The following is a 13,164-nucleotide window of genomic DNA, read 5'->3' as shown; positions in this document are numbered from 1 at the left end:
ATCAAAAAGCCCCTGCTGCATGGCCAGATCGTGTCAACACCCCCTCAGTGCCACGATGGAAGAGTACAGTGTTTGTGTGTGATTTGTTTGTGAGAGAATCAGAGAAAAATGAAATGTGAATGTGTGTATATTATGTGTAAGAGAATGGTGCGTGTCTGGAAGGTGTGTGTGTGAGTCCATGTTGGAGTACAGAGTGTCCTTGGCATGGGCGTACAGGAGGTTTAATTTGTAGCACTCAACTCTGGCTAACACTGTCCCTGTTCCTTCAAGAATAAAAGGAAATGAGCTTCACTGAAACCGGCTACAAATCTAGAACAAACTGGCATAGGCCAGGAACAACATATTACACAACACCATCTCCCTTGAATACTACAAGCACAGATTCTTCTTTTCCCCTCTCCTTGTTTTGAGCGCATTCCAATACTGGATTAGTCTAGCTCGTCTAGCAGAACCCCCCCCCCCCCACCAAGTACCACAAAGGGCTTGATTCATACTTGTACTGTTCATGTGACTGTGTTGGAGAAAACCTCCCCCTGCCTAGGAATCCATTGTCTCCCATGACCAAAGAGAACCAGCCATTCAGGAAAAACAAGAGGCTATTTCACAACCTCCTCATCCAGCGGTTTATTCAAACTGGTGGGAGGATGACATTATTCTGACGATTGCCTGAGCAGCTAGAGATGTGTAAATATACCATGCAGGCGATGCCAGCAATAGTCCAAGTTGAAGGGCAATTTTGCTGTCCAGATGCTACCGTGTGGATAACAAACATGAATGTTTTTGGTAAAATGCTGTATATCTGACTGAGAAGGTTCTGCTGTGTGATAAGACTGTTAGTCCATTGAGCTAAATTTCGGGGAGCCAACTTAAGTCTTTAGGTCTTAGGCAAGATTACTCATGGGCAGGGTGGGAGTGTTTTGGGCAAAATTTGACCAAATAAAGTAATTTTAAGTGTGTGTCCGCAGCTCTTCTACCGGGTGACAGACGAGCATGCCAAAAAGGGAGAGCTTCAATTGGTTGGGATGATCTGTTACTCCAGTCGCCACTATTGTGCCTTCGCCTTCCACACCAAGTCCGCCAAATGGGTGTTCTTCGACGACGCCACAGTCAAAGAGGTGAGGGAGGGGAAAAAGACATGCAGTCCTCCTAGCAAGGGAGTAAAAACACTACACCTCAACCGACACTCATAGCATCTTTCACTGTGCTAACATATGCTGCTTGGACCACACACGTATAAATGCATGGACAGGCGCACCCCACACGCACTAGCCTCTGTCTCGTTTGCTGTAGTGGTTCACACACACTCCCTCTGACACTATGACCAGAAAAAGGAATTCACCAAATAACTAAAGTAACATTTTTGTTGGTAACTTTCTTTAAAGGGATTCAACTAGTTGATTTGAAATAAAAATCAGGAATACAGTCTGACATGAGAGGATTTTCCAGGAAGCTGATGTATAATATCACGGGATAAAAATCTGCTATTATCTGGAGCTAAAGCCTCCCTAGACAACAACTCAAAGTGCAGAAATGTACTCGTCTGAGCTGATGAAAAGGTGACTGTTTTACAAGAGAATGAGAGCAGGGAGCTCCCTGAGCCATCTCTTATCTCCACCATCTTCTTATAAGGGCCACATCGATCTTTCTTCACCACCCCGGGTTGATGAGTCTTCAGTGGGGTTGAACAGTCTGCAATAATCACCACCCACACACACACACACACACACACACACACACACACACACACACACACACACACACACACACACACACACACACACACACACACACACACACACACACGCAGCAGCAGTACTAGTATTAGGTTATCCCAGTGGAAGCACCTTCAGTCTTTCCCTAGTTAATTGCATCAGTCATCCACAGTTGAGCTACACTGTTTAGTGGACTCCCACATTTCGGGATATCAAATTGAAATGTCTTACGGTAAGAATTGGTATGTTGTGTGTGCATGCATATGTGAGAATGATAATGTACAACACTGGGTGTGTCTGTGTCCAGTCCATTTGATTGGACTGCGGTGCAGAGGCTGGCTGGCTCGGAGTCAATCCAGCAGCAGCAGCTTGTGCTGTGTATGCACTTCAGCCCGACTGGGACAGAGTGCTACAAGCACAGCACCCGAGCCAACCAAATAACACGCCATATACCTGCTGTGTTGCTACTCGTTCTCTTATGACCTCACACCAAGTAATGAGCAGAAATACCCTACAGTTTATGGATGGCTTTTAAAACTATATTTATATTTGACATTTATGGTTGCAGTTTGTTGACTGTCATAATTGCTTGTATCAGTTATTGCAGTGGTTCCACGGTTCCACTAAGCCTATGTTGTTGTTGTTGCCCCAGGTGGGGATCAGTGGCCAACATGAAAAATGTCAACTTTGAGCACCCTCTCTCCATCTTTTAATTAGACCCCCCATTTTACTGTCACATTCCTTTCTTGCTCTTTCTCCTTCCTGTCTCTCTCTCTCACACCTTCTGCTCCTCTCTCCTTCTCCTTCCTTTGGTTAATTAAGGAGTGAACTAGCATCTGTTAGCCTCCAGTCTGCCTCTGTGGCGTTTTGTAGTGAGGCACGCACTTAACTCTGCTCAGCTAATGTGATTGTGAAACTGCTTCAACGCATAATATTCACTTAAGATCCAAGACAAAGGGACAATGTGCTTTCGCAGTGCACAACAATGTCTCCTTGGACATTCTAAAATGACATTTCCTCCCTGAACTCTTTTGTGACATGCCTGGTCTATGGTCACCATATGTTTTGAGGGTAGTGGTTCAAAGAATGTCCCTGAATTCAAGCAAGCATTGTCAACATTTGTCCTCTGGGGTTTTTGTTTGTACACTATCAATTTAAATGAGGTGTAAGATAGTATGTACTCTGTTAATAACATTTCTTAGAGCCCAAGTCCTCTTAAATGTATGAACCAATTCAATTACAAGTCAGCATTTTCTGCACGGTGTACTCCAAGGTACCTAACATTTACGTAGTTAGGTTTTGGCAACTGATGCTCATCAAATAAATAGTCTCTTCAAAAGTAGTAATGTGTATTGACTGGCACTAAATGACACATTTGGCTTCTGACAAGACCTCTCTGTCTAATGAGATGAGGAAACTGGTCGTTGCCAGTAAGACACGGGGAACATTTTATTTTCTTGTCACATTGGGAAAATGCCATTCCGCCTTTCTGCCTGTCAAGCAGGAACACACACACTCTTCATGTGAGTCTCCTATTGACCTCCCAGTCTCATCTCCCCTATCCTAGATTGGGACCCGGTGGAAAGATGTGGTCACCAAATGCACCAAAGGCCACTTCCAACCCCTCCTCCTATTCTACTCCAACCCAGATGGCAGCGCCATCTCCGTAGACGACACCTCACGTCAGAACACTGACCAGTCCTGCTACAAGTCCCCCGTCAACGGAGCCGTCCAAGGTATACATCGGACAAAGTGTCATTCTTTTTTCATTTATCGGAAGAACTACACACTACCCCTAGAGTCATGGAACTTTTACAGCACATTGCGGGGAAATAACTGCTTTCAAATTTGTGTATAAAAATTATGCACAAATATATACATTTTTTTTCAGGATGCCAACAATATTAAGTCAATTGTACAATCACTTGTCATGGTGTCATCGACCCATGATGTGACTTCTGGTGTTTTTGTGATGGCGATGCAGTCTCTATCTCGTGGTCTTGGTTTAGGTCTTTTGGAGACCAGATTCAAATGGCCCCCTTTCCAAAGTGGTTGAACGACCCCCTTAGCTTCACTCGAGACAATTCTCAGGAACCACACACCACGTTTATAATTCACAGTTCCTTTTAATTCATGCTTAACATGGGGATGCTATATTTAAGTCTGTGCAGTAAATTCTCAGCGAGAGGATGTCCTAAAAGTGGGGGTCCTAAAATAAGTGCTTCTATGAGTAGAGATCTCCGGCAAGAGCAATTTGGAATTCATGTCAGCAAGTGTTGCCAATGGTATGTGACTGTGGTTACAACTTCCTTTTAACAGTGTGTACTAGCCAAATGACCAACACTGAGCAGTGGTTTTCAAACTTTTTTGGCTAGCATCCCCTTGAACTATTTTGGTCTAAATTTGAGCCCTGTTTGCTTTCTGTGGAGTGTTAGCCTCACCACATTCAGTCAGAGAGGGGGGGGGGGGCACTACGGTACATGTTGCAGTGTAGAATTGTGTTTTGTTAATATGATTGGGTCGATGGGTCTGTTCGGGCCACAATTTTGGCATTTTGAAGTCTCTCAATGTGCTTGAGATTTTCTGTTTTGACTGTTTGACCAGAAAATACGTTGCAGTTGACAAAAGTGATGACTTTACAAATACGTGCTGGACTTCAAAACAAGTTTGGGATGCCCATCACTTCAGTTGGATTTATGGTTGCAAAATTCCAGTAACTTAACTAAAATTCCCCAAATCCTGTTTGGAGGATTCCCAAATTCCCTGCTTATTGTTTCCTGATTCCAGGAATATTCCAAACTGGGATTTCTGGAAAAACTGTCAATTTGAGGAAAGTTCCCAGAATTTTGCACTCTAGTTGGATTACTGTTTATTAGTGAATTTTATTAGTGAATTAGCTAATGGTGTTCCAACCTTTCTGTACCACTCAATACTTGATTTGAAACTGAACTACGAGAGTTCATGAGCAGAAGGCATTGAACAATATTAAAAAATATATATATTTTTTTACTACTACCTCGACCATAATACCCGTCAATGTTGGCAATGTCAAGAAGTTGTACATTTGTACAGCTAAACATTTCTGTGTGAGGATTAAAAACCTCTGGATTTGTTTGGGGTGGGGTTTATCCCCCTTAATGATCTGCTCTCTAACTCTCTGAGCTGGCCTCGCCCCCAGGTCGTGATGGTGACTGCGGCTCACTGGCCTTCAGAGGCGTGCTTTAGAAGAAATATAAATGTTCCGTTACATTTTCAAAATGTTAATTGGGTCGCACTAAACTATTGATTTTTTTTTTAATATACATTTTTCCAGAGATTTTTGGAATGAACTGAAACATAATGGTAATAGGAAGCTTATTTACATAATACCTAGGAATTGCTTGTTGGAATTGATCCCCTCCCTGGTTTGTGTCACCAGTAGAAACGGATCCATGAAGAGACATAGGCCATCCATATGTAAAAAATAAAAGATTCTGTCCCTCTCCTCCTTTTCGACCAACCAGCGCCCTCCTCTCCACTTCCGGGCCCCAAGAAACTGGACCTGACCAGGGAGAACCTGAATGCCCTGCTGGGCCCCAGCAGCTTCAAACAGAATAGCCAGACCCCTTCCACCTTTACCAGGGGCAGTGGCCAGACTAGCGGGGGTCGTGGACCAGGTACGACAAGGGGTTGGGGGCGGGGGGATATGATGGGAGACAGGAAGAGGAATGGTTATTTCTACACATAGCTATGGAAAATGGGTATTATCAGAGTGAGACATTTGGGAGGTACATGATAGGTATTGAGAGAAGAGACTGAAAGATGTGGCGGGGTTAGAAGTAGAAAAGATTGCAGGTAGATTACAGTTACTATGGGGGGGGGGTGGAGCATGGATAGAGGCAAGAACAGCCAAGAGGGTAGAAGGACAGCCTTTGAGAGGAGGAGTAAGGCCTGGGAGGGAGATGGGCCAGAGTTTGAAAAGTGACCTTTATGATGGAAGGGAATGAGGACACATGGGAGTGAGGGATCAGGAGCACGTACACCTCCAAGGAGAAGAGGCAAGCGAAGGCGATGCAAGCGAAGGCGATGCAAGGAAAGAGCATAAGGGCAGACTCTTTTAAGCACCCTATTCCCTATATAGTGCACTACCTTTAACCAGGGTCAAAAGTAGTGCACTATAGTGGAAAGAGGGCGCCATTTAGGACACAAGCCGTAGTTATTATTGCACATTCCTTTGTGATTACGAAGGATTGCGTAACGTCTGTCCTTGTTTAGGTCCCTCTTTGTTGTTACTCCCTGCTTAAAGCCATCAGCTCAATATGATGCATTTTGAATGTTTTCTATCCCCCAGCACTGGAAAAGTTACCAGTCGCTCAGGGCTTTTGAGAACAGCAAGGCCACCACGAATGACTGAAAATAATAATCATAGCAGTCAAGTATCTTGTGGGAAAAGTGATGAATTGTCCTCATGACACTTTATCCAGGTAATAGAGTGACTGTGCAATTTGCAAAATTGTCTCGTCATTGATTTCAATGCGAAGCCGAAACCTTCAGTTCTTATTCACAGAGAGCCTCTTCTAGCGCATTTTCTGTGCTACACAGAGTTGTTTGGCATTTTCAACAACCGCAGCCACATGCTTCTAGTCCTATCCATTGTATCCGACTTTCTCCTACTTTACGAGAAGAGGCTGCAGAGATGAGACTTAGGGATGATAGAAGGAGAGAATTTCTTCCGCGGGTTCCATCTCAGTGCATTTCCCCCACGTGAAGCAGAAAAGCACAGCGTGTACATCACATCGATCGGCCCTAAACTACTCCTTAAACTCAGCACTGTTCAATGCCTCTAGGGGGCTAGTCAGGGGATGGAAGGGAGGAGTAGTGGAGGTGGAAGATGGGGTGGGAGTGGCTTAAGTGACTGTAGTTTGTGTTGGGATTAGAGGTACAGTAGAAAGGACTTTACCCCTTCGTGTTTGACGGCTTGTTCCTTTTGGTGTGTTGTCTATTGGAAGTCACTCTGTTTCTCAAAATGACTGAAATAGAATGTAGTCTAGAATGTGTTTCTTTCCCCTGTTGTGCAGTGAAGCTGGGCACCAGTGATCCTAAGAGCCGTCTGAAGGACATCTCCAGAGACGTGGTCATGAAGGCAGGGGAGGTCCGGGGAATGCACCCCTCCAAGAGAGACCAGGACAGGACAGAGAGGAGGAGACAGGACGCCCGCTACCGAGGTATGACGCTACACACACACACACACACACACACACACACACACACACACACACACACACAGTTTACATACACATGTCCTTGGTCGACGTAAATATCATAGAAGAGTGGTATTGTCTTTAGGACAGCTGTTTTTTTTAGTTATGACATTTGTGTTTATGTAATTGTTGTATCATGTGTGTCTATAGTTTTGTTCAATGTTGTGTTAGTGTATGTAAGTTGTTTTGTCTGAATCTTTGTTCACCCTGTTGCTGTTGGACAAGGTCTCTCTTGAAAACGAGATTTTAACTCCATGAAAAAAACCTGTATAAATAAAAGGTTAAATAAACACACACACACACACACACACACACACACACACACACACACACACACACACACACACACACACACACACACACACACACACACACACACACACACACACACACACACACACACACACACACACACACACACACACACACACACACACACACACACACACACACACAGCAATGAAAATAGAAAATGATCCATGACACAATGCTCTACACAGTACACATGCAATCCATCATTACCACCATAAAGATGCACAACAAACCAGCGGTGCACTGGAATGGCCTACCAGGCAGGGTGGTTTGGGAGCAATGTGTCAGGATGGGGATCATGTCTCCCTCACTTTTGAATCAGGCCCTTCCACGTACCGTGCTCTTCCACGTACCGTGCTTTATCTCACTACTGGATACTGTGGTAGAGTGTATACCCTGTTCTATTTGGATTCCTAGCTGCTGTCTGGAGGTGCTATTTCAATGTCTTGAGTGATCACACGACAGTGGTAGTAGAGTATGTGAGAGTAGGATCATAGAACTCCTGGCCCTGGACCCATATCGCTTATATCTAGGCCAGCAAAATAAATAAGGCAACATCTATGGCCACATGAGACCCACTACCACCCTCATATAGCCTACCTTCTCTCATCCAACCATAAGTAGTCCCTCAAAGGTGTTGTGGCTTGCTGTGTGTGTTGGTGGGGGACTTACAGGTAGATCGATGTGAAAGCAATCTCTAAAATTGTTCATAAGAACGGATCTAAGGATCAGCATACCCATAGCCTAACCCGAACCATTGGAGGAAAATGCCAAATTGATCATAGGTCAGTGTCTAGAGGCAACTTCACCCCTTTCCTCCTTGGTCTCTAACCCTCTGTCGTGTTTCTCTCACCTGTCCTGTCGTTACATTTCTGTAAACACCAAACGGGTTGGAAATAGGGGCAAGGTGATAGGAACTGAAATTGAACAGCCACTATGTTAGCACCAGGCTCATGTCCCATTATGATTGAATGCACCAGGCTAACAGAGGCTAGCATCAAGGTTGATGAATGGTGAGGCTGGAGGTGAGCTAAAGTGAGTGGAATAAATCTATATATAATACTACTCGTGCCCAGGCTAGCTCTCTTCAAAGGTACTTGATCATTTTAGTTTCAAGTTTTAACGCTGTACACACGATCAGTTCCACTACCATATTTACAATATGCAGGGATACTGGAGTGATTGAGGTAGATATGTATAGGGGTAAGGTGACTAGGCATCAGGATATATCATAAACAGGGAGTATGTGTGTTGGCGTGTCAGTGTGTGTAGGGCCCTATGAGTGTGCATAGAGACAGTGGGGCAAATAAAATACAAGGATCAACTTGGACAATCCGTGTAGCTATTTTGTGTCAGACTTGGCGAACCAGTAGAGCTTGCCATGCGGAAGTAGAGAGAACAGCCCATGGCTTGGGGATAGAAACTGTTCCATAGCATGTTGGTGTCAGACTTGGCGCACCAGTAGAGCTTGCCATGCGGAAGTAGAGAGAACAGCCCATGGCTTGGGGATAGAAACTGTTCCGTAGCATGTTGGTGTCAGACTTGGCGCACCAGTAGAGCTTGCCATGCGGAAGTAGAGAGAACAGCTTGGGTGCCTGGAATCTTAAACGATTTTCCGACCCGTCACACTTGGAAAAATAGCAAAACAAGAAAGTTGGTGTTCAGGTCAGATAGGGAGAGTTGGTGTCAATGGGAGACATTGGCTTCATCGCAAATGGCACCCTATTCTCTCTATAATGCAATACTTTCGACCACAGGGCTTTGGTAGTACGAAATAGGGCTCCATTTGGGATATTGCAGTTGGTGTTACCAGGACACATTTCCCTCTTCATCTAGCACAGTGTAACTGTGTTGACATTTAGCTTCCAATCCTAACTGACACGCATGCCGTGTTAGCATCGCTACACGCATAGTTAGACAGTCTTTGTCGCACGTGTGTACACATGCACGCACACACACAGCTGGACCAGTTCACAGAAACCCTTACATAGACTGACACAAGTGCACAAAATCACACATCAAATATCACACGAGTCTCTCACACACGCCATGTGAATAGGGCAAGTTACGGTCGAGGTGATTTAACCCTCGCACTCTCCGTCAGCAGATTCCCTAGCCATAGCGACCCCATCTCTCGGGGGAGGTTCCATCCTAAGGCGCTGTGGATTGTAACCTCTCATAACTCTCTCTGCACACCTGAGACCTCAGTGCAGGCTTCAATCCTAGACCACACGCCCTGTCATGCTATTAATTCATATTAATATGGAGATTTAGACACACTTTTATACCAGACCGCTTCCAGTTCTAAAATGTATATCCAGACCAGGACATATGTAGAATGTGTGGGAGTCAAAACCCACAACCCTGATGTTGGAAGGACAATGCTCCATCCAACCGAGCCATTGGACCCGGTCATCCTAACGTTGAGTAATTTTCCCTTAGTGCGTCTTCTGTTAGAGCTCTTCAACAAAGAAGACTATCAGTAAATAAAGTTAAACGGAAATTAATATTTAGCAAGTTAAGCTTACTGCCCACCTTACTGCATACCCCTCCCCCTTAATAACATATCCCTGTACTGTTCCAGTGGAAATGTCCAGTCTAATCATATTTTTCGAAAGTGGCCGGCATGACTCGGTGTCCTTGAAAAACAAACACTCTTGTACACACACACACACACACACACACACACACACACACACACACACACACACACACACACACACACACACACACACACACACACACACACACACACACACACACACACACACACACACACACACACACACACACACACACACACACACACAATGTCCTCAAAGTCATACACATCTCTAGGCCACAGACTCCTCTATTCAAGGAGTCATGGACAGCCAGCAGGGAGTATGTATACAGACATACACACACACACACACACGCCACCTTTCATCATTAATATCTCCACAGATGTCACAGCGTGAGGTTGCTAACCATACTGCTATGCCACGGAGATGCACACTGTATCCCGGCGTCCATTATTTACACCTTCCTCTTGTCTACAGACGTACAACAGACCACGACGACCTCATTGTTCCCATACTCCACTACACCCCTGCGGTCTTCCTTAGCAAACGCTGGCCTGGAATGACCTTGCCAAGTGCAACAATTCTAACTTTCAATGTGTCACACTACACTGGCATTTGGCATTAAGGGCGGCAGTTTGGATACTACGCCAGCTCGAGGACAATGTTGGAACCAGCATTTCCCACTTGGAAAAAGAGACTTTCTTAGCGACATCAACCAGAAAAGGTTATTTTCCTAAGAATTTTAAGGTCCTCTACCTTCGCACCCTACTTTGGCCTCAGGTGAATTGATGCGACTCAGTGGGTTTTGTTTGCCTCTTTTTGGACAAGCCTTGGCGACTTTGTAATGACAGAGGACGCCCAACGTGTTTATTTTGTCTCATATTGTAAGAAAACATGGAGCAAATTTGTCTTGTCATGTGGAATAACAGCTTCTTGCAATGAAGCTCGAAATAGGTTTTGATAGAGGATTTTCTACCTCATTGTAGCCAACAAATTGAAGAGGACAGCAGTTTTTAACATGTAGGATAAATTATCTTGGGCAATATCTGTAGAAAAAGCTTACCACATCCTTGTAAGTAACAGACAGACTTCTAGGACAATGTCCTTACAAAATGTGTGTTCATGTCTTCCGAAACACTACACTTGAATAAATTCTCATAAAATCCTTCTTCTCTTTCCTTCAGATCCAATATCAGAGAGATACTCGCGCTCCGCCTCCCCGCCGGAGAATGGCTTCAAGCAGTACCTGGATACGCGCCTGTATGCCAGCCAGGGCAAAGGGCCCACCAGGACAGAGAGGGCCCCCCACTTTGGCGGCAGGTGCTCCTCTCACGAGGGTCCTCCTCACTCCCATTCCAGGGTCCAGGTACTACCAGCCCTGCCCAGTGGCAGCGAGGGCTCCGGTGGCAGCCATTACAGCCGGAGACTAGAGCAGCTTTCTAACGGCTATGACACGGACAGCAGCCAGGAATCTCGGGAGCGCCCCGGGAGCCGGGAGGGCGGCCGGAACTCCAGCTCCAGCAGCAGTAGCAGCAGCAGGCCAAGTCGGCCATGGAAGCCCATGCGCGAGGTGCTAAACGTGGATAGTGTGATAAGCGGTAGTGGTGGAGGGAGTCAGGAGCACCGGCAGCACAGTCCCCACCGGAGACCCTCCAGCCAGGAGATGGCACCACCCTCCAACGAAAGAGACAGGGAACAGGACCAGGACTTCACATGGGGCGGGCGTGAGGAGCACAAGTCCAAGAGCCTGATGACCATCTACGAGGATGAGCAGCGGCCCGAGACGGGCGACAGCCGCAGTTCACTGGACTCAGAGGGCAAGGACAGGTCAAAGGTCAGCACGCTGAAGGTGCACAGCGACAACTGGAAGATCCAGCGCACCGAGTCGGGATACGAGAGCAGCGACCGGCTTAGCAACGGGTCGGCCAACCTGGACTCGCCAGTGGTGGAGAATTTTGCGTCCAAAGAGCTGAGGCCCAAACCTGAGGTACACCTGACAAGGTAAACAGGAGTGTTATTTTCTGTCTGCTGTTGATTCTCTTATAAGATCATTTGAAGCACTAAGACATTTAGTTAATATACAGTGCATTCGGAAAGTATTCATACCCCTTGACTTTTTCCACATATTGTTACAGCCTTATTCTAAAATGGATAAGTATTCTTTTCCCCTCATCAATCCATACACAATACCCCATAATGACAAAGCAAAAACGGTTTTTTAGAAATGTTTGCAAATTGAAACATCACATTTACATAAGGATTCAGAGCTTTTACTCTACTTTGTTAAAACACTTTTGGCATCGATTACAGTCTTAAGTCTTCTTGGGTATGACGGTACAAGCTTGGCACACCTGTATTGGGGGAGTTTCTCCCATTTTCCTCTGCAGATCCTCTCAAGCTCTGTTAGGTTGGATGGGGAGCGTTGCTGCACAGCTATTTTCAGGTCTCTCCAGAGATGTTCGATCGGGTTCAAGTCCAAGGTGAACCTTCACCCCAGTAGGAGGTACTGAGCGCTCTGGAGCAGGATTTTTAATGTACTTTTCTCTGTTAATCTTTCCCTCGATCCTGACTAGTCTCCCAGACCCTGCCACTGAAGAACATCCCCACAGCATGATGCTGCCACCACCATGCTTCACCGTAGGGATAGTGCCAGGTTTCCTACAGATGTGATGTTTGGCATTCAGGCCAAAGAGTCCAATCTTGGTTTCTTCAGACCAGAGAATCTTTCTCATGGTCTGAGAGTCCTTTAGGTGCCTTGTGACAAACCCCAAGTGGGCTGTCATTTGCCTTTTACTGACTAGTCGCTTCCGTCTGCCCACTCTACCATAAAGGCATGATTGGTAGAGTATTGCAGAGATGGTTGTCCTTCTGGAAGGTTCTCCCATCTCAACAGAGAAACTATGGAGCTCTGTCAGAGTGACCATCGGGTTCTTGGTCACCTCTCTGACCATGGCCCTTCTCCCCCAATTGCTCAGTTTGGCCAGGCGGCCAGGTCTATGAAGATGCCACAGTGTTCTTGGGGACATTCAATGCGGCAGACATGTTTTGGTTCCCTTCCCCCAGATCTGAGCCTCGACACAGTCCTGTCTGAGCTCTACGGACAATTCCTTCGACTTCATGGCTTGGTTTTTGCTCTGACATGCACTGTCAATATGTGGGGCCTTATATAGACAGGTGTGTGCCTTTCCAAATCATGTCCAATCAATCAAATTTACCATAGGTGGACTCCTATCAAGTTGTAGAAACATAAAGGGTGATCAATTGAAAAAGGATGTACCTGTGCTCAATTTCATGTCTCACAGCAAAGTGTTTGAATATTTATTTAAATATATATTT

General features: G+C 45.6%; 1 protein-coding gene across 1 annotated transcript in view; it reads left to right on the top strand.

Annotated features, from left to right (window-relative positions):
• LOC124013728 (inactive ubiquitin carboxyl-terminal hydrolase 53-like) overlaps window positions 1-13,164 on the top strand; it is a 55,979-nt gene that overhangs the window by 28,553 nt on the left and 14,262 nt on the right. The window contains 5 exon segments of the mRNA XM_046328179.1: window positions 966-1,115; window positions 3,280-3,448; window positions 5,216-5,368; window positions 6,770-6,916; window positions 11,013-11,829. Of these exon segments, the coding sequence (XP_046184135.1) occupies window positions 966-1,115; window positions 3,280-3,448; window positions 5,216-5,368; window positions 6,770-6,916; window positions 11,013-11,829 (1,436 nt within the window).

Source organism: Oncorhynchus gorbuscha, linkage group LG25 (genome assembly GCF_021184085.1).
Source record: "Oncorhynchus gorbuscha isolate QuinsamMale2020 ecotype Even-year linkage group LG25, OgorEven_v1.0, whole genome shotgun sequence".
NCBI lineage: Eukaryota > Metazoa > Chordata > Actinopteri > Salmoniformes > Salmonidae > Oncorhynchus > Oncorhynchus gorbuscha.
This window is presented reverse-complemented; position numbering and strand designations above follow the sequence as displayed.